This window comes from Lissotriton helveticus, chromosome 3_1, assembly GCF_964261635.1.
Source record: "Lissotriton helveticus chromosome 3_1, aLisHel1.1, whole genome shotgun sequence".
In the NCBI taxonomy this organism is placed as follows: Eukaryota; Metazoa; Chordata; class Amphibia; order Caudata; family Salamandridae; genus Lissotriton; species Lissotriton helveticus.
In genome coordinates, this window is record NC_136061.1 from 1,949,804,449 (window position 1) to 1,949,827,485 (window position 23,037).

At 42.5% G+C, this 23,037-nt stretch overlaps 1 protein-coding gene across 2 annotated transcripts in view; it reads left to right on the forward strand.

The window, feature by feature from the left end:
• The window catches only part of ZWILCH (zwilch kinetochore protein), a 450,160-nt gene that overhangs the window by 314,371 nt on the left and 112,752 nt on the right, over positions 1 to 23,037 (forward strand). For both annotated transcript variants that reach the window (XM_078683040.1, XM_078683041.1), the window contains exons 6-7: positions 12,425 to 12,504; positions 13,752 to 13,907. In XM_078683040.1, coding sequence (XP_078539166.1) covers positions 12,425 to 12,504; positions 13,752 to 13,907 — 236 coding nt within the window. The remainder of the gene's footprint in view (positions 1 to 12,424; positions 12,505 to 13,751; positions 13,908 to 23,037) is intronic.

Genomic DNA, 23,037 nt, shown 5'->3' on the forward strand with positions numbered 1-23,037 from the left:
AAGATATCATCGACATATTGAAGAAGAGCCACCCCTTTTGGTACAGGAAAATAATCAAGCTGCCTTTTCAATGCCTGGCTATAGGACTCTCCGTATACCCTTGTGGAGCTCTACAGAATCTGTATGATCTATTATTCAAAGTGAAGCCGAACAAATAACGGCTGTCAGGGTGAATAGGTATTGAATTCATTTTTCAAATCAATTACACTAAATGTAGTGGCAGTTGGAGGAATCATAGTAAGAAGTGTCATGATGTCAGAGACTACCGCATACTGGGGCACCACAATTTTGTTAACCTCTTGTAAATCAATAATGAATCTGTAAATTTTAGTATTCGTGTCTCTTTTCAAAAGAGGAAGGATAGGGCTATTACAGGTATTATAAGGGACTTATTCCACAACCCCCACCTCTATCAAATCCTGAACAATGTGCGTCAATGCTTCTTCGCCTTCTCGAGATATTTTATATTGGGGCAGTCAAGGCAATGGAGCACCTTCCTTCACTTGAATATGTACTGGTGGGATAACCATTGTCCCACATCGGTATCTGATGTAGCCCATAAAGTACTAGGTCAGAGCAATATCGTCTTTAAGGTGACAAGACCTCTCAACCATTGGATAGTTATCATTTAAGATAACGCGCACACCTTCTGGGGAGCAAGGTATTGTAGCACGAAAATATTTGGGCATTTCGATACCCACAATATTATCCGACGTGTTAGGGGAAGCCAAAAATGGACATTCTGCAGTGAATTTATCAAGACTAAATCTAAGTGGCTGTGACAGTGGGCTAGATGTATATATCCCATTGAATCCTATCGATGTTATCATTGCGCCAGACAGGGGAGCCCTAGGAACAAATTTTTTAGACAGAGCACTACGATTAGATGGGAAACAACCTTTACAATGCAACTTTTACAACACACTACCATTACAACGCAGTCTTTACAACGCAACATCCCTTACTAGGCATGCCATTACAACGCAACCATTACCACGCATGACACTACAACGCATACAATTACAACTCATGTCATTACAACGCATACGATTACAACGCATACCATTACAATGCATAGTACCCTTACACTATCCAACACTTACCCTATTGTTGCACCCCCTGAAGTTAGAATAGTAATTTTTATCCCTACACTATCCAATACTTACGATACATGCAATATAATGGTATGCGTTGTAATGGAATGCGTTGTAAAGGTAGTATGCGTTGTAATGGAATGCGTTGTAAAGGTAGTTTTCAGAAAATGTATTCTAATGGCATGCGTTGTAATGGAATGCGTTGTAAAGGATGTTGCGTTGTAAAGGATGTTGCGTTGTAAAAAATGCGTTGTAAAGGTATGCGTTGGAAAAGTATGCGTTGCAACGTCATACATCCCGAGTAGATCCTGTATCAACCGGAAACCGATCAGTAGAGCCCAAGACATTTGCATCAACATATGGACCTTTCTGATCTACTGGGACCTCAACCGGTTCCTTACTCCATCCTAGGCATTGCTAAGCATTATCAGAATCCGCAAAACCAGCAGTCGAATAATCAGACATGTGATATTGATTTCGTCTGTCAAAGTTATTAGAATAATTTGGTCCATGTTCAACTGCCTCAAACTAGGGACGATTTCATATTCCACCCCTTTGTCCTGAATTCCCTGGGCGTCCTCTCATACTTACTCTACCCTGTTGATACTGCTGACCTCGCAAAAGGGGGCACTCAGAACGCCAATGTCCAATCTATTTACAATAAGCACACTGATCAGAAGACAAAGTTGCTCGAGAGAAAGGGGGTACACTAGGGCTATATACTGCACGTCCACCTCTACCACTACCTCTGAATGGTGGACCATATACTTGAGCCAACATAACGTTCGTCTTTAAATCCTTAAGTTACTTATCCTCTTTGCCTTTTGCTTCCAATTCCTGACGCTCATAATACTGGGCCATAGTCAAAAGGGAGACTGGGGAAGACGTAGTCCACGAACTCTCGCTGGCCTAGAGGCGACTAGCTATTTCTGACAACATGTTAGCGAGAAATTTCTTAACGAACAGATGCTTATCCGTGTCATCTGTCAATGACAGCCCACTAAAATCATGAATGTCTCTTCAAATCATGTAAAGAAATCAGAAACTGACTCATCCGCTTTGTTTACAAGACGCTAAGAGAGTATGAGAGTTTTTAAATAAGTCACGATAGCTTTGGGAAGGTCTAATATCTCCTGTTGTGGTTTCTGAGCAGGTTCCCTAGCCGCATCTATTTCTTCTAAATGCACCCAAGTATCACCATATGCTACTTTATCATCTATTTTCTGAATTGTTCTCCACATATCAGGGGGCAAAATAAGTCCAAAAAACGTATCCATGTCTGGCAGGGTCAGTGCAGGAGCTAATGGCTCCATCCACTTCTTCATAGAAAGCGGCAGGATTTACCCACGGATCGGGCAAAGCGGCTTTTAGAGCCATAACGTCTACTCTACTCCAAGGAGTATAAACCCAATTATATACAAAATATCCCTTTGCATCTTCTGGATCTTTATCAGCACTTGTTCTCGCACCCTTTGGAGGAACATACAAAGGCGCAGCTTCACACACCGGTTGCACAGCAGCTACATTATCTCTAGGGTCATTGTCTTTCCCCGAAACTTCTTCTTTGGGCACTGGGGTCTGAACTGTTAGCGCAGTTTTAACTTTACTAACTGAATTTTACTCCGCTTTTAAACATAGTGTAGCATGTTTTAATTTAACTACTCGCCTAATTAGGTCAGATCTATTTGACAAAAGGAAAGTTCCATCATTTAATTGTTTATAATCAGAATTAATATCCTTTTCTAAAACCAAGTATTACTTCCCAGGTAAACTTCTGTGCAAAACATAACAGCTCTAAATCTTTCCACTGCTGTACCATCGCTACAAGATCTGAAGCAAAAGTAGTCCCACAAGCTTCTTTGCAAGCACTGGATCTGATATTGGCTTTTTCGCCAACAGTTTAAGTGGTGCGAGTCTGCCGCCCATCTTGCTTATCTATGTCTTGATCGTCTGACAAAAGATGTTCTTCATCGGAAAGATTATCCTATGGGGCAGAGGGAAACTTATAGGGTGGCGGAGGTCGATCTAACAAGCTCGAATCATCCAGAGGTTTATTAAGTATGGGATAAATGGGGCGCCTATTAGGGTATTCCCTTCATCTCTTTATTTTTTTATTCCAACACTTTTTGATATATTGTTTTACGCTGTTCTTTTTCTGCTATAGCTTCTTCTTTCCTCACTCTCTCTTGCACTTCTTTCTACCACATTCGTACACAATCAAACATATCTTGTCGACTTTTTCTTTTAAACAAACACTGTTCTACATATTGAATCTTTTTAAAGTCAAATGACCCATTTACGGGCCATTGGAGATCAGGATCCTTTTTCGTTTATTTGTTCCACAGTGTACTGTACATTATGGAAGAAATACAGTATTTAATGTACATATGCCTAGTAGGTGTCCCCGCTGGGGGAGCCAGCTGACTTCTGATTAAATCCATTTTAGTACCTCCAAGACAGCAACACAGCCTACAGAGTGTGCTGGAAACCGGCATGCTACCAAGTTTTTGTAAAATATTACTTTTCCAAAATATTCAAAAGTAGAGAAAAATCTCCACATTACCTGCCTTTATCTTTTGCAAAAAATAAAGCAAACAAACAAAACCAGAATCTTGGCCAAGCAAATCAAGAGTGCCGCTACAGCGACCTTACCAAACAAGAGTCTCCAACTTCCAACTACCAATCTCCCGGTCGACCTACTGGTCACTGCAAAAATTTACGCCAAATGATACCTCTGTCCGGACCGGCCACCACCTGGAGTGTCACATCGAAAAAAAACGGTAAAGTCACTTCGGTTTGCAAAGACAAGGGTCTCCTCATGCAAGAAGTCTCCTCAGTAATATTCCACTCTTCTGTTAAGACCACTCGGCTGGACGGCTGTGTCTCCGATGAGGGCCCACGTGTCGGGCACCAAACTGTGGAAATGTGCCTTTTAATGGGCACACCGGTGCAGGGGTCACCCTTCTCTATCCACGGGTCCGTAGACCAACAAAATAGAGCTTGGCACTGAAGCTGGAATTCAAATAACGAGTTTATTAATCATTCATGAGTGGGACTACGTCCATACAACACCCTCAAGTGTTCCTGGAGGTAGGTAGTACATTGAATACACAGACCATGGTGCTTATATACAGAGTTTGTTGCAGAGTGAGCATGTAGTTACAAATAGAAGGTACAAGCATACACAAGAATAACTACCGATAAACAGGGGCAGATGGGAGATCACTTAGTCAGCAAAGTGGGAGGGGAAACAGAACTGCTTACAGCAGCCACAAATAGTCGACCGTTACATCTTGGACCAGGTGCATTCCAGCAGCTACAGGCCTTTTCTCAGCACGTACATTGCTTTGGCTCAGTGCAAAAGGAGTAAACTAAAGTTGATGACACAAGAAGAATAGAAAGGCATGCAATAGCGAAGACAGAAGAATTACATAGCTAACCAAATGGATGCCACAAACAAGATGGCTTCAGCTTATGCTAACGGAAATTATTTTCGATTTTCACAAGAGCATGTCCTATCTTTCACATACAATGCACCCTGTCCACAGGGGTACCTTGGGCCTAGCTTAGGGGTGACTAATATGTAGAAAAGGGAAGGTTTAGGGTCGACATGGCAGTCCCAGACTGCACACAGGCTCTGCAATGGCAGGCCTGAGTCACATTTTACAAGCGGCTTCTGTGGGTGGCACAATCAGTGCTGCAAGCCCACCAGCAGCATTTGATTTACAGGCCCTGGGCACACATAGTGCATTGTACTAGGGTCTGACAAGTACATCAAATATACCATTCATGGAATCACTAACCCATAATATCAATTTACAAAGAGAGCATATGCACTTTAGTACTGATCAACAGAGGTAAAGTGCCCAGAGTCATAAAACCAACAACAGGTCAGAAAAAATACAGGAGGAAGGCAAAAAGTTCTGGGATGGCCCTGCAAAAAGGGCCAAGTCAAACATCATAGCATTATAACAATGTGAGCATTCATCCAGTGATGCCTTTACTTTGCATTTGTAATTTTTAAATACTTGGGGCTTTCTGCCATATCTGTTTCATGATCCTCCATTACACTCCCCTGTCAGAAATAATCGGGCCCCGTCCATGGGTGCTATCATTGCTATCGGTTACCTGCCCTTTTCTTTTTTAAATATGAATGCTAGAAGTTTGGATCCAATGGGGACACTTTGGTAGGTGCCTTCACCACTACCCCAGTTGCCTTCCTGTGAGAACTTCGTGTGGGTCCTTAACATGTTTCAATTGTTAACTGCATCCTGCTGGACAAGGGTTATTGGGCCCAAAGTAGTTTTCTTAGCTAGACTCGAGACTGTTGAGCATGCCTTTTTGGCACACTGAATGCAGAAAGACTTATGCGAGATTTATAACCCAGGATTGGATGGTAGATTATTTGGTTGTTAAACGTAGTTCTAATGCAAAAGATGGCCAAAGGCTCCCAAGTTCAAACATAGCTGCTCCACCCACTGAACGGCCTGCACACTCACCTTTTTCAACAATTATTGTTCAAACCTCTTTTCATGTTTCACAGTGTTTTACTTTGTGAAATCAATTGAAAATAATTTGTTTCAGTTGCAAGCCTTATTATTTAATAATAATTTTTTATATATATCGTTTTATTTGTAATTAACTTATACAATTGAATATAGCATTTTAGACTTATCACCGGTTATTTAATTATTAAAGTCATTATTTGTATTTATGTATCTACAATAATATGTCTTTAAAAATGTAAGTAAATACGCCAATAATAACTGCAGGAGGCTAGCTTAGTATATGGTTCACACTTATTTAAGTGACGCACTTTGCACTAATTCAGGCGAACCTTATGGCGATTTTAGTGGTCTTAGACAGCTATTGAAAGCTCTCCAAGTGACAGCTGTGGAGCGTAGTCTTCAGGCTTCGTCCAGAAGGAGTGTTAAGCAGCTTGTTTTACCACATCTAATCATGTAGTGTAGGTTAAGTGAAGGAGAACTGTACAGTGTAGTTATAAAAAATAGGTCTATTTATCAGAACAACACTCACTAACACATTGGTAAATCTCCTACCTGGTGAGATCAACCCAAATATGCAAGAATACTTCAATTGCAAGAGGTAAGTAAGCACAATACACCGTGGTTTCCATGGGGAGACCAAACCATATACTAGCGAAGTGGAATGCGAACTGCGACCGAAGTTGGAACTTGGAGCAGGAGACTCAGAAAAGCTGGGGACGCAAGGAACCACTCGAGGTGAGTACCCAGGTTCCCCACGGAGGCTGTCTGCAGAGTGGAAACACAGCTGCATACCCAATACAAGTCAATGCGAAAGTCACGGTTGCAGTTTCAAAGAAGGACCCTTCCCCGTGGACACTGAAGAAACCCAGTGGACACTGAAGAGACCCAGTGGAAGATAGAAGTAACCAATGACTACCGATGACAGAAGATGCAGGAGTGCTGACGGTGTCCTTGTCGCTGCAGCTGTGAGAACCAGGCAACGCTATGGTCCTGCGGGAGCACCAACAAACCTTGGCAGCAGCTACAGACATGGTAAACAATAAAGGAGCAATGTTGGGACCAGCAAGGTCCAAGGGACTCACCAATTGCAGGAGAGTCAGACCAGGCCAGAGGAAGCGGAATGGCCCACTGAAGCTAAAGAAGACCCTCAAGAGGACCTACAGGCCGAAGGCACAGGAGTAGCAAGAGTAGCTCACTAAAGATGCATGCTCACGGTGGAGAGGATGAGGTGAGAATGAAGATCTTGGCAGGAAGAGATGCTGGAGCTTCTTGTAGCCCAAAGATCTCTGGAGTACAGAGCCAACAAGCCTTGGAAATGGCAATTCAACTTGGTACACAGGGGTTCGGTTCCAGTAGTTCCAACAAGGGATACTGGCCTCAAACTTGCTGAGAGGACAGGTCAGATCTCGGGGAAGTTGCAAGACCACCACCTATGTTGATGAGCTTTTCGAAGTCCGTGGGACGTCAGGAGCAGCAGACCAGTCAGCTTTGTTGCTTTGCTTGCAGATGCAGGGGAGTGACTACTTCACTTTAAGGGAGTTTACATCTGGTGCGCTTGATGCCAACATGTCTGGAGAGAAACCTGGAAGAAGCTCAGTCACAGATAATGAAGAAGACTTGCAGAACAACAAGCCCAGGAGCAGCAGGAGTGTTCCTTGGTGCAGTTTGAGTTCCAGGCGAAGTCCAGGTGCACAGACGATCGAAGTTGAAGTGGTTTGGGGGTTTAATCTTATCCTGTGACTAATCTAAAGAGCGACCCACAGGTAAGCCCTTAAGTACACCAGGGAAAGGGTTGGAACGATTCAGGGGTACCTCCCTGAAGAGGGGCTGGCAGAGGGAAGGACACTCCCATGTCCTTTTTTTTTTTGACAGAGTTTTATATAGCGCAAACTTGACCCGAAGGTATCGGGTATCAGAGCGCTTTACATAGCACCAGTTGCCCTACATGAGGACACATTCATTTTTGTTAGGCACGGGGGAGATTACGTGGGTTGCCCAGAATCACAGGATGTTTAGCTTCATTGTCGAGACTCTAACCCGGTTCAGCAGAGTTGCGGTTGACCGCCCTGGCTGTTAGGCCAACTCCTCTCCCTTTGTCCAGTTCCATGCCAGAGTGGGAGCCAAGGGCTCCCTGAACTGGCTCAAACTGGAGTATGCAAGGAGGGCACCAAATGTGTCCTTCAAAGCAGTCTGGTGGTGCTGGCAAGTACCTCCCACCCCAGCCCAATACACTAAGTCCTCTCTGAGAGGAAACCTATTGTTCTACCTTCCCCTGCTCAGGCTCAGCTCAGTAGCAGGAGAGCAGAAACGTTTCTGTGGTTGGCAGCAGCACTAGCTTGCTGTTAGACCCTGAAAGGCTGGTACCGGGAATACATGGGATCCTACATCCAACACTGGAATCGGTTTTGGAGGAGGATTCCAACATTTTTTATACCAAACATGACCGATTTTGGTGCAGCCAAAAAATAGGTAGACCTCTTGTAAATGACATGATGTCCACTACATGTTTTAAATGGCTGACAACACTTACAATGCCTGGAAAATTGACTCCGGGGTTTGTAGGGGTGAGAAGTGCAAGCACCAACTCACACAGGCTGCCATGGCCGGGCTGTAGTCACAGTTTAACTGGACTCCCCTGGGTGGCACAATACATGCTGCAGGCCAGGGAAGTCTTCTGATGTATGTATGCCCTGGGTACCTCAGTACCATATACTAGGGACTTAGAAGGATACACCAGTAGCCAATTGGGAAGGTACAAGAGTACTTACCATTGTCAAATTTAGGGAGAAAGCACAGTGACTAGGGTCCTGAGAAGCAGGATCCCAGTCAGACTAGTCATAAAACAGAATAACACCAGCAACAAGTGGGGGTAGCCATGAAAGCAGATCCTACTTTCCTACAGTAACTTTGTGATTTTTTTTATTCAATTAAGAAGTTGCTTCTGAATTCAGAAGAGGATGCCTCATGTTTGTCCTAATGGTTTGCTCCATGTTTCTCTGTCCACTGTTTGTGACTGAGAAAAATCTAGAAAGCAAAGCCAACAGATGACTCACGGAAAAACTAGCACGGCTAAAATGAGAATATAGTGGGCAAGCGAGGTACTGGAGCAGTATCTGCTATATACAAAACCATAATAACACTAGATTGTCTCCTCTGACTTAGGAAGTCATAGTTAAATTAAGTAGGTCCTCTCAAAGATGTTGAACAAGAAGCTTCCTTGATGCGTCCCAGGGAAGTTGATATGAGCAGAACTACACCTGATTCAGTTAAAAATTATTCTCAAAGCTTATCGCATTAGCAGATGCTAGAAGAGGAGATTAGTTGCATCCTCGGTTAGAAATGTGGATTACTGCTTGATTTTGTATTTAGTATTAATAGGATTTATGCTTTTCTGTTTTGAGCACTTTGAGCATCAACACTCTTGGGTCCTGAAGAAGGCCACAACACCTTCTGGATCATAGGCTGAAACACGACGACCTTCATGACACATAAGAAGGTTTAATTATTCCTGCAGTGCCAAGCTGTTTTTAATCCTGGCTCAGGGTCACCCAAATAAAGTATTTGCAAACCCTGGAGTTAGTTTTAATCACGTTTCTTCATTTGTTCTGCTGCCCTCACCACACCTAACTCCACAATTGGGTATTTAGTATATATCTCTCTTAGCACAAAAACATCCCTGACCTCCTTCCTCTCAGTGAGGAAGTTGTAGCCCGTATCATGACTAGAAGTTATGATACAAGGAGGTTTCCCAATGATGAAGCATGCCACCTACGGTGGGTGAGGGAAACCGTCCTATAAGAGGGATGCTCTTCGGTGGTTAGGCTTCCAGCGAGGCTATTTATGCACATAGACCCAAAGGTTCCTTTCTGTGTTTTTGCTATATGAAGTAGAGAAGCTAACCCTTGCAGGTCTCTAAATATCCTCTAGCCCTCCGTTGTGATATAATTAGAAGACTGTTTCCTACATACAAGCAGTGAATGTAGGTTTACTCCGAACTACTAGAGGGGTAGTAGCAGGGGCGTAACAAAGGCCCTGCAGCCCCCGGAGGTCCCCAGGCTTACACATACTGGAGGGGGCCACCTCGGCTCCTACTGATGTGAGTTTGAGGGGCCTCTTCAGCATGTCTTGCAGGGGGCAGGTCCGGACTGGGCACCGAAACCAGCCCTGGCAAACTGCTCGGCCAGCCCCCCTAGGTTTAGAGGGGGTGCGGCCGAGCTGTTTGCTAGAGCCGGTTTCAGTCAATTTTATTACAGGGGTCTGATATTGCCAGCCCCCGTAACAAAAACAACCCCAAGAGTGCCAAAACCGTCCCTCACCCTAGCGGCCCACCGGGGAAACACCCAGTCCTGCCGTGGCAGGGGGGCCACCTCACGTTTTGTTACGCCACTGGGTAGTAGATGAACTATCGGAAATACAGGTGCACTTAACTAGGAATCATTCTCTTTTTGGCACACTAGCACTAATGGTGGCAAAAAAGAGACGTGGCTGGGGATTTAAGAAACCAAACATGTCCCACAAAATCAAGACAGGCTGCAAGCATCATTCAGTGTATGGAAGACAAAGCGATTCCTAAAAAGTTCAAATAAATAAATTAGAAGCAGATGGGGAAGGGTCTGGGGACGAATGGAGTGTTCGGAGATTGTGGGGTAAAGTTAATGTCATCGGGGTATTGGAGAGGAACAAAAGCGGAGTGTTTAAAAAAACAAATTGAGCCAGACCATTAACGAAGCAGTGACATAGTTAAGGGAAGGGGAGAAAGCAATAAGGCGGGGTGAGCTCTCCTATGAAGGGGTCAGCACACAGGAGAGAGAGAGAGGGTACGGGCAAGAAAAAACATACTCTCCCATGGAGTGCTGAAAGCAAAAGAATAAGAAATATTTCCCTAATGTCGAGCAATGGAAGTAAACAAGTCATCTACTCAAAGATGGTAAAGACGCTAAACTCCATGGGTAGATAAAACCGAAGAACAGGAAGGAAAGCCATTGAATAAGAAGCAAGCAAATGAGATAAACAAGTAAGGCAAGCAATGGGCTGACCCACTCTAGGTATTGGTATTTTACACAATAGCTCTTCGACAGCAGACAACTAAAAGCTGTTTGTAGGGGAGAACTCAAAACTAGGCTGCTAAAGACTCTCCAGAGCCAGTAGAGTGGCCAAGAGCAGGGAAAACTACTCATGTGCTGGACTTAAATAGCCAAATATTAATGTTAATGAATTTAAAGAGAGTGGCAATTACCCAAGGAGTGTCTTAGTACTAGGGATGTATATGAATGGCCCACTATTCTCAAAGTAAAGCTGTGATTAATTACTGAAAAGCAAGCTCTTTAAGACTTTTCTACATGGAAATTCTCACAAATAATTGTAAACAAGTATGGAATCAGTGTTCTGGCCTCCTCTTACGCTTTGGCTGGGCACAGAGAATTAGGTTCTATGATTATACCCCTGCCCCACTCTGTAGAGCAGGGTGGACCTTTGACAAGGCTGATATTAAAGAGTAGCGTCTGCAGATTCACAGCATATTGAATTTCCAAGGCATTGGTATTATGTAGGGTCTTCGTTTCTTTCAACTATACATCCGTGGTCTTATGAGAACTAAGTGAGGAAAAATAACTTATTGGAACAAAGGACCGATCTACCTTCAACACCTGACTCTATAATGTAAATACCGCCCTGCAGACAGAAACTTGGAGGTAGAGTATGGAAAACCCTGGGCCCTAAGCTGTGGAACTCTTTAAATCCTATCCTGAGAGTAGACCCAAAACTTCAACACAGTGTTTGGCTGTGGACTTGGCATCTGATTTGGACACAGAATATCAAGTGAGTAATATCACGTTTGCTTGGAATCCTGCTTCCCCAGTAAACTATTTGAAAATGTTCAACCTGTAATATGATCAGCCCTCTGAGCCACCAGTCAGTAAAGAGTGTCATGACTGAATGTGTTACCTGGGATCTTCTTATTAAATAGTCAGTCCTTTGTAGGTTTTACCGCCATGTGCAAGTGTGCAAGAAATGCATGCTTTTTAAGTCGCAACCGGTCATTTTCAAAATTAAATACATAGTGGTGGTACTCCAAAATGATATTTGTAAAAAGTTGGGCAACAATTTTGCAGTCACCTAGACTTTCCTAGAAACGAATTGCACAGTGATTAAAATGAAGAGGCCTCTATTAGTTTTCAGATGTTTTAAGCATGTTTTATACAAATGAATGGCTAGAATGAAGACTAGAAGTCTGAATGCAGCAGTTCTAACCTGTGGGAAAGGGTGGGTCGTGATCTAGTCAACAAAATATATTTGGGTTACTTTGTTTTTAGGGGAAATCACCACCTCCACTTGGACAGAATCATAGGATTTTTCTGGTATATTTCAAACATTTAGGAACTACGATCTTGCACATTGGATATCAAATGAATGTGAACAGTTTATATAGCTGCCTACCAGGCTGGATATTCTGATATGTGTTTCTGAGAATCAAGGCTCTGCTAAGCATTATATAACTGATGCATCTCTGTTAAGTATAGTCTCAAAACCATTGACTTCCTGCTTTCAATGTCATGACATGCCCTACAGCATATGCTCCTATCTTTACAGTGTCCTGAAACGTGTAATACCTCCACATGAATTTCCTAGTTAAGGAAACTCGTGTACATTCTAAATTGTCGAGTCTTCTTTCACGGAGTGAGGCTACCAGTATTTATATATTTGACCCGAATTTTAAATTCAGAAATGTTGCCAAGTTTGTGCAGTGTAGACCTAGTTTACCATGAACAGTGCACTAGTGTGATATGAAAGAATTTATCATTTTCTCATTTATTTTTCTTGCAGGTCCCATGTCTGAAAAATTGCCATTTGCTAGCTTGGAGGACCTTAAGCGAATCCATAAAGGCCAGCACCACTCATCTGTGGTAAGTTCTAGTTGTAGTATGTTTCAGAAATACTGCCTAAGCCAGAGCAAAGGGCATCAAAGCTCTCAGTCTGCTGGTCTGGCTCTTAGCTGTGTGTGTTGCGTTTGGTCCACTATAGGCTTGCCTCATCAAGTTGCATTAGAAGACCCTGAGAGAATGCTGTGGCATAGAAGACCAGGATACCATATTCTTGGAAAAAAAGATGCATAGCTCTAGTAAAATTATAATAAGCGTTTTTATCGTTGGGTATACAAATCATTTACACCGGTAATTTTTTTATCTTATAAAAACTTGCGCAGTTGTGTAGAGAGATCAAACTCTTTGCGTTAGACTGCCACCTTGAGATTGTGTAGTCCTTTCGGTATTCTATTCTCAGCTTGGATGGACCTAAGTAATTCATTCTGGCACTAACCCCACATTTTCCCTGACGCTTCTAAGGATTTCAGCATTCACTGATTTGCTGCGACTTTCTTTTGTTGTCGGCTGCGTATGCATCACGCAGCCTTAAGTGATCCAATATGCACCTTTAAATTTTCAAAGTGTCGCAAAGTTTAACTTTGACTAATCACTGCGATATTTGATATATTTTTATAAATGCCATCCTTCCAACTCTCTTTCCATCTGCCATTGTTTCTTTACATCTGCTTTTCCAGAATATCTCTCTGCTGCATGCTGATTAATGGGGATGCGGGGCACACGGTTTTTAAAAATAAAATAAAAGTAGTTTACAGTTTTCTTACCTCTCGAAATCTTCTATAGGTTTCATACAATATTTTGTTGACAGTAAAGGTGTTCTATTGGACACATTTGCATGAAATGGTATGTTGCAATGAACAGTGCAAAACAGATGTCAAGTTTCAGAAAAGCTCTGAGCCTCAAACCTCTGCCAAGCAAACCCCACCTGAAATATTTTGAAACATTTTACAAATTTTTTTTTAGCATCAGACAAGATGTTGTCAAGCCATTCAAACCCAAATGATCTGTTGTAGGTAGCAGCGATATGGCGTCAATAGTGATTATACCTTCACATACGCTCATTTGTTAAACTGTATCTACTTTAACAGTTTCAAAAAAAGTAGACTGTATTTACTGAAAAGCAATCCCTTCACTGCTTTAGGGGTCATTCTTGGGATTAATGATGATAATATTATAGACCTGCATTTGTTCATATCGTTGCCTGTGCTGTTAAACTAGGACATCTGATAGATGTGGCATTTTTAACCTGTTCTGTTCTTTTTTCCTTCTAGACGATGACTAAAGGTTTTGCTCAGTATGATTTATTTGGATCCACCACAGTGGAAAACAGCATCATCGAATCGCAGAGTAATGTACTTGTGGATTTCATGTGGAATATGGTGGACAAGATTTTGCAGAAGCCACCAAGTTCTTCAACTGCAGCACTGGTAGGAGAAGAAAGAAACTGTTTCATGTATTGTACTTCTTTTAAGCAGAATCTATTTGGTCAAGTATATTTATACATACTAGACAAGTAAAATATTCAAGTCCAACAACCTTCAAAACAACTGTTTTGGAAAACTACTTGAAATGAGCACCCCAATTAAAACACATAAGTGCAAGCCAAAGCCTAAAGACCTAGCTGACAATCCATTCACAGACAGGAAAGAAAATTAAAATAATGCTGAACTCCCAATGACCTCTTGATAATGAAGTCCTTTTGCACAACATACAGACTGCTCACCATATCAGCCAAAGCAAAGTATTACACAGACACCATCAGTGAAGCCATATACAGATCAGAATGCTTTTTAAGACAATCAAATATTATCAATTTCCCTGCCGGCCCTACCTTTTTGACACACCACAGAAAAGTGATGACATCACCCTCTTGAGTGGAAAAAATACAGCAGGTCCATAAGCACATTGACAACACCATGTCTGCTTTTATTTCGCCAACCCCTTCAAATAGAATACCACAATAGTCATCCTTCAAAGCCCAATTCCTTGCAGATCTCCCTGACATACTACACTTCCTCGAAGCCACATGTTATGAAGATGTCTTACCCTTGTCCCTCATAAAAGCTGTCTCCGGGGATGCTCTCTCATTCCTACTCACCGCTGTCAATGCCTCCATCACTCAAGGCATCATCTTAGAAGCTCTCAAGACAGGTCAGATCCTCCCACTCCTAAAGAAATCTACATTGGACCCTGATGACTTTGCCAACTACCAGCCCATGGCTCACCTACCAATCATCAGCAAGATCATTGAAAAATCAATCTATCTTAAACTCCACAATCACATCAGTGCTGTCTCCTGCACGACTACCAGTTTTTCGTCATATCACTCAGTTACATGGAAACTGCTACCTTACACATTGTAGATAATGCCCTCTTGACCACAGATGAAAATTTGCAACCTGATATTGCTAGACCTCCCAGCTGCATTCGACATAATTGGCCATCCCATCCTAATGCACACCCAACCGGCAATGTGCTTCACCGGTTCTCTTTTTTACAGTTTCAACAGATCCCAGGTTGTTCACATCAGGACAACCAGGTTCCAAAATAAACCTGTTACTTGCCGAGTCCCCCAAGGTTCCATGCTATTCCTGTTCATCTTCTGCTTGTACATCGAGCCGCTTTGTGTGCTCGCATAGATTACAGCATCAAGATTCACCAATATACTGATAATACATTACTCTACCCTCTTTCAGACATCCAACTCCTCAAACACTGCCTGCTCGATATTACTCATTTTCCATTATTTGCCAAGAGCAACAAACAAGAAGATTGTATACGCCTTGGTAAATAGCATGAACCTTGATGGCTATGAATCCCAACTTTCACTGAGTAGCAAGTTGCTTGGATTCACCCTGGACAACACCCCATATTGAGAAGGACGCTGTCAGCAAAGATGTGCGCTCCGGCTTAGCTTGCCGGTTAGATTGAATCCCTTTGTATAGTCATACTCATTCACGTGGCGCCAGGACTCCTTTGTGCATCCTTGTATTTCCCGGGGCCAGATGGTTATCTTGAAATACGGGAGCGCGATTATTTTCTTAATTTACCCTACAATTCATAACTGATTTACTTTGGCCTGCAATTGGGAAATGATGCCATCTTCTCTATTGCTACACATATTCAGATATTCAATAAAGGTTCTTTTCGGGGAATGGAAGTGCAGCCGTGCCGAGCCCTACAATTTGAGGGCAATATTTTTTGATTCACATTGTTTGGGGGGGACACCTGTTTACAGTGGTCGTCGCAGGACGGAGTAAACCTTCGACGGAGGTCCCGATCTTGCTGATGTACCAATTACATTATGAAAGGTAACAGGCACACAGGAGCCATTAGGCGCCCAAATTACCCCATAACCATTAGAGTACAGGTGGGCAGCATCCAGGTGTTTATGATCACATTTGGTGATTATGTGTCTTATTCATTACCTACTGCATCACATGCCATATATGTTATTCTATGTCATTGTTACCATGCACAGATCAGGACAACGAGTACTAAATAAAGTAACTGCACAGTAAAGGTGTTTTCATGACGAGTGCAACAAAGAACCCTTTCTCTTTTTGCACTAACTGCGATGTTTTGACAATTGCCTAGTTGTCAAATTAATTATTGGTTCACGTTTTTGTTCTATGTTTTATGTACAATACATGATATATTTTCATATAAAAAAGGTTCTTTTCTGGCTCCTTAATAGGAATTTCCTTTTTGCTAAACAACATGTCATCTACCCTGTGCTCTTTAAACTGATCACTTTCCTTATGATGACCCTCTAAATATTTTGCGTGTTGAAACTCAGTCAAACTTTTGAGGCATATAGACATTGCTCTTGGTGGGCCAACCCTTTATCACAAACAAAAGAATTGAATGACTTTTTGTCTGCTTGGAAACGTATTTATTTGTTGCATTACCCCTGCAAATGGATCACTATATTGTCTCTTGCCCATTTCTTTATCAACTTGGACCTTTTTCTCTCTATTATTGCACCTATTTGCACTGTGATCACGTTTCATGGAGCACCATTGTTGTTTATTGTTGATCTTGGCGGGCAGTGTATGAATTTGAATCTCTTGATACATTTTATATATAAAGATCGTTTGTACTGGACTCAGGTCTATATTCAATTTTTCTGTTGCGTCTTTGATTATTGTGTACCATATTCGCATCCAGGTATATGGGTTGCTTCTGTGAGGTTATGAGATATTACTCCAGCATTTGTCTGTGATTCCTCTGAAGTATTTTCCCCATGCTTTCATGTAATTTGGGGACCTCATCTGCAAAGTTGTTTAGCTTTTCCTAAGCTTGAGATTCACCAAAACACAGGGTTTGTGACAGCTAAACACATTTTCACAATGTACCAAAGCCCTGTTAAGGTCGAAAAAGTATTTCCAAAAGTGCTTTTGTGATCCACTACGAACTACAAATAGGAGGGAGCATGAAAGTGACATCCCCCTCTTATTTGGGAACCACAGGGGTTTGTGACCTTTTGTGTTGTAGTCAATCATTGATTTGTTACAAATGCCCATTTGGGGTGGTAACTGATTCGCAAAGGGGAAGCTGCCACATTTGGATAGCTTTGTTTTTGGAAAGCCTCCAAGGTGAGATACATTTTTTTGCTTTAAAATAATACCTCTCCATTTAATGGACTCAGGCTGCTCAAAATTAAAAGTAGAGTCCCGTTTTTTAATGGAAATACAGGCATGAAAGTCTTTTGATTTTACAGGCCTCCAACCTTGAATTTACAAATTTGCAGACCATAACGGGTTTGCAAATTGCAGCCTCTCTAATTACTATTAATTAGGCCGTTTGTTTTGCACCCCCTATAAATGGACAATGTGTTGCTGTTAATGGTGCTTTATCCGAATCCTTTACCCTTCAACAGGGTACCAGACAGGTATGCCCATTGTCTCCATCCTTATTTTTAAAAGTACTGGAACCCCTTATCCAGAATATTAAATTTAACTCGAGAATTAAGGGAGTGGACATTAATGGCATTCAAATCAAATTAGCTGCTCATGCAGATGACATCTTAATAATAACAGAACAGCCGGAAACATCAATTGCTGCTCTGATGGATACAATCATAGAATGTTCAGTTCATTCTGGATATAAACTCAACAGAGACAAATCAGAAGTTAAGTCACTACGGGCCAGATGTAGGTAAATAGCATTTACCGATTAGAAAATACCGAATTTTACCGATTCGGTATTTTCGAATCGGTAAATGCTATGTAGCAAATCATTCGGTAAAAATTTACCGAATCGGTATTTACCGATTCGGTAATTGCCATTCATTCCTATGGGCCTGGAGGCCCATAGGAATGAATGGCAATTACCGAATCGGGAAATACCGATTCGGTAAAAGGGGGAAAACATTGAAGGGTGGCAGGGTGTCACTTTAACACCCTGTTGCACCCCTCAATTGTGTATGGGTGCACATGTTGCAGACATACATGACCTAAGGGCATGTATGTCTGCAATATGGCACTGAAGCAATTTGCATAAAATTGCTTTTTGGGTTGTTTTCTTTATTTACCATCAACTTGTAGTTGGTGGTAAATAACAAATCCTAACATGGGATAAGCACTCATGTAAGTGCTCCCTCCATTAGGAATTCGGTAATTTACCGAATCGGTATTTAAGAAATTGGTAATTTACCAATTCCTTAAATTACCGATTCGGTATATTACCGAATCGTTAATTTCGGCACCTGCATCAGAAAAGCCTATTACCGGTCGGTAACGGCCGAAATTCGTTATTTTCGGCCGGTACCGACCGGTAATACCCTTCCTACATCTGGCCCTAAATGTACATTGTACTAGAGAGATTCTGAGGGAATCTGGTCTAGCGCGGCAACCAGGATATATAAAATACTTGGGAGTCGAATTTGGTAATAACATATTGGATACTCTCCATCAGAATGAGAAAGTAATACTAGAAAAAATTTAAAAACGTTTGGAATCTTGGTTGCCGAAATTAATTACATGGTGTGGGAGAATTGAATCTATAAAAATGATGATTACCCCTTTAGTTAATTATCTTATCACCATGTTCCCACTCATTTTGACAGACGATTTCCATCATAAACTAGATAGTCTTCTCACTAAATTCCCTTTGGTATGGAAAAAAAGCACGAATTCGCATTAAGAAATTGAGGCTTGATGAAACACTAGGTGTTGTGAATTTGGCTGATTTCAGATTATAGCAGTCGGATTTTTTAGCAAAACAAAGTTCGTATTGGATCTCACCCCCCCACTGGCTACATGCCTGTATGGTTAGAGGTAGAGAAGGCTATCCTTAACAACTTAAATCCTCTTGCACTTGCTACAACTAATCGTCTTTATCCATCTAGTTCTAAGTCCATCTTTAAGAACACTAAATTGGCACTCCTGAAGATAGATAAGAAATTAAAGTACAGTATTAAATGCTCTAAAATGTAAACATTATGGTACAATAGTAAAATACTTTATAAAGGTAGAAGTTTAACTTTTGACTCCTGGATTAAGAAAGGTATCTCTTTTCCCTGTCAGCTGAAAAATGCTTCTTACCCAGTTACGTTTTCAGACCTTCAAACTCGTTATAATTTAGCTGATATTGAATTTTACAACTTTCTGAAAGTAAGAACTGCTTTGTCTAAAACCAAATTATCCCTTGAACAACCATCACTGCCAATGTTTGTGTCAGAAATAAACAAACTGGGCCATCAGGTTTCTCAGATATATAAACTTCTTCGTCCTAAAACCTCCAATCTCAATAATAAATCTGTCGCTTTCTGGGATTCACACTCTTCTGTCCCGATATCTGATTCCTTACAGTCTACACTGTGGAGCTCTGCCTCATGCAATAAGATATCTCCGGTACTATCTCAAACCAAGTATTGGCTATTACATAAAGCTTTTTGGACTCTCGCTCGATTATTTTCTTTAGGAATTCGAGAGGATGCATTATGTTGGAATTGTAATCAGGAAACGGGCGATTTAGCCCATCTTATTTTACATTGTAAGTCAGTGAAATCTTTTTGGGATTACATTTTAGATTTTTTAATAGTTTTGTTTAAGTGTACATTGAATAAAGAATTTTCTATACCTTAACGGTGGCTTTTCTAAGGACGGACTTGAGTTCCGATTCTGATAAAGCTCTCCTTTATCTTCTGCTAACTTCTGCTGTGAAAATGGTTCTTACTAACTGGAAAGACACGAGTAAGACATCCTATAAAGGATGGATTAATTGGATTACTCACCTTAGGGGTGCAGATAACATTACTTTACAAAACTCGCCTTGGAAACCCTCATCTAGATCGATGTGGAATGCACTGGACAATTATTGCGACTCATAAACCTCCGTGAACTTACAAACAACTCTATGGTATTGCTTTGGCTACCTCTTAGACTCCGAGTATTTTTTGTATGCATCTATATTAATATATAAGGTCACTTTGGATACTGGAGTCCATTACAATCTATGTATTATAGGTGATTTATATGGTACATAAGTTTACATTGTGGTACTTCACTATTCACAACTGTATGTACATTTCTCAATATTTGTCTCTTGCTCCTTCTTTCCTTTATCCTTCCTTCTTTTCCTTTCATCTTCGCAATTTCTTTTCTTTGTTCTTTTTTCTTTTTCATTATCGATTTGTAGAAGTTAGTTTCTGTGTGCTATTACGGGGTTACAATTTTTCAGCTTATGCTTTTTTATTTGTGAGTGGTTGTTCTATCTATATGTTATTCTAACCTTGCCATGTCGATCATTATCTTTGTTGTTATGTTTCTTTTTGAAAATCAATAAAGCATTTGAACAAAAAACAAAAATAGAAAAGGCCATTTGTGGCTTCAGGATGTTTTCTTAATAAAAGTGCAACAGTTAAGAGGCTGGCCTGATTTGAAAATAAAATGTAATCACTTGATTCGAGTTACTGGTGGGAAGATGAGACTATGTTACTGGAAAGGGTCACGAAAAGGTTAGATGCTGTTAATCTGATTTAAGAAGAAAACACTGGAGGTTTTGATACATTTAATTTGACTAATAGAGCATATGGTGATGAAGTGAGTTCCAGAGTCGTTTAGAATGTGGTGTTAAAATAGTTTTGAACTGCCCCACCAAACATTAGTAGTTTCTAGTAGCCCTGGTTGAATATTAACTCCAAGCTCTCATTAAAGTGGGAGGAGACTAAGTTCATGTAGAATCTGCCCACCAATGCATGTCCTATCTGATAGCCCAGCTTCTGCTGGCCCAGACTGCTTAAGGAATGTATCCTTAACGTCTTGACGCCTATCCCTAAATATCACAGCTCTGAACAATCCTCAACAATCTGGCTCCGGAGGCTTAGAAGATTAAAAATGATTACAATGGAAGTCATGTCTATTTCCAAACTAATCTCACCAAAAGAATAATCAACAGATTCTAGAATGTGCACTTGCTTTCTGTATGTGACCTGTTCTCTTAGGCTAACATCCCACCCTTCCCTGTCATCTCCCCATATCCTCATTCTTTTGTCTAACCCCTTACCATTCCTACACCATCTAACTGCTCCCACCCTACTAACCACTAACCACCCTAGAACTTCTCATACTAGTACAGACTTATCTAACACTCTTCCTAACATCGCTACATTCCCATTTATTCAGTTTATGCAACTTGTATGCACTTGAATCTGCAATGTATTTACTCTTTTCCTTAATTCAACTCTGTCCTCCAGCTTGTTAACTCGGCAAATCTCACCTTATTCTTCCGTCTTTTCCTCATCAACATATGCTGCTCCCCTTCACTCTGCTCCCTGAATCCTTCTCAGTTATCTTCCCTTAATCCCCTATTAACATGATCGCCATTTGGTTCAGACGCCAGAAGGCTGCCGGGAGCTGTGAAACGCTGAGAACCGCTCCTAATCACGAATCGCGAATTAACACGGCGAACACGGGCGCAGCAGGGAGGCACAACAGCGCAGCGGTGGCAGCGGTGATAGCGCACCTTCCCTGTTCCCTGTCACCGGACACCGGACTTTCACCAGAGGCAGCAAGGTCCCGCGCCCGCATCGGCAGTCACGCAGGGAGGCACTGCAGAGGTAACCTGAACCTGTATCTGCCTGCGCCGGTACTTGTCCGTTTTTCAGCGCCTGCGTCTGCGCCCACCTTTATACACCTATACCTTGATCTGGGAAGAGTCCCACACACAGGACCTGACCCGCCTGCTGTCTGTCAGTACCGCGATTGTACCTGCTTGCTTGTTTGCACTATCACTCATTCGCTCCAACCCCAGACCCGGACTATACCTGTACCGGAGCCGTGTACCGGAGCCTTGGGGGAGCCGTGGGGGGCATGAGTGTGATGCACCAAAGCTGTGGCCAAAGCTGAGGCCACTGAGGCTGCGGCGCCCTTCAGCTGCCAAGGGAACTCAGACACTAACTGGCAGAAAAGAGGCAGAGAAGTGGCAAGGCAAGGTCAGGATTAAGGCGAGGAAAGGAAGCTGTCCAAGCAACTGACTGCGCGCTGCTCTGATACAGCATCGAGGGATCCTGCAGAGGGGGGGAAGCTGTGAGCGCGGCAGCCGAAAGAGGCGGTCGCGAAGTAAGAGCCCCAGGGGTTGGCTGATGGGCAGTCTGACCAGGTCTGACTGACCAGGGGGCCCCCCCGGCGTGCTCCGCTCACAGGTGATCCAGGCCCCCCCCCTCCAGCGATATTTTCGCAACCCTCCGCCAGATTCCTCCTACTCCTGAACTGCTCCAGCTACTATCACCAATCATCGCCGATTACTCCAACGATCGATCAGTAAGCGCAGAGGGGGTCACGGCGAGAGTCTTAGAGAGCAGACTGAGAGAGCAAAATGAGGTCTGGACAGACCAGGGGTTCACCGGAGCTAACCTCAAGTAACAAAGCAAGCAACAAAGCAAAGACAAAAAAGGGGAATAAGAATAAGAAAACAGCCACCGATGGACCAACATCCCTCGGAATGGAGCAGGATCTTCTCTCCCTAATTGAGTCACCACTGGGCCTGGACAGCACCGTAGCGAAACAGGGGCACTCAAAGGACCTGCTCCAAGTGTCGCCGGCTACTGAGTCCCTCAATAGGAAAAAGCTCCACCAGCCTAAAATTTACACTAAGTTTGAGTTCCTAAAGGACGCAGGCTCAGCCATTTTTTCAAGCAACAAGCACCTCCAGGGATTGCAATCCCCATTGTCACCCTTACCGCTGCTGGGCAAAGGTGCACCACTGCGTGACACTACCACACGTGCTAAAAGCACCCTGCCCCAGGGACTTTCACGGTCATGGCTGATTTCCATCAAAACGGCACTCCAAACCACAGGTCAATAAGTGCAAGCGCATCATTTGAGCCTCTAGAGACCTCACCTGTGTTTGGGAAGTTCCCGGACTCTACCTCCAAACAGCAGCCAACACCTGCCCACCTGGCTAGCTGTACTCCAAAACGACCATCGGAGAGGACCATTGCAAACCTAAAATCCACCTTAGAGGCACAAGAAGTAGGAAAACCAAAAAACCCGGACCCTCTAGACAGACGCTTGAGTGCGGGCGGAGTAGGGGCTGGACTACAGCCTCTAA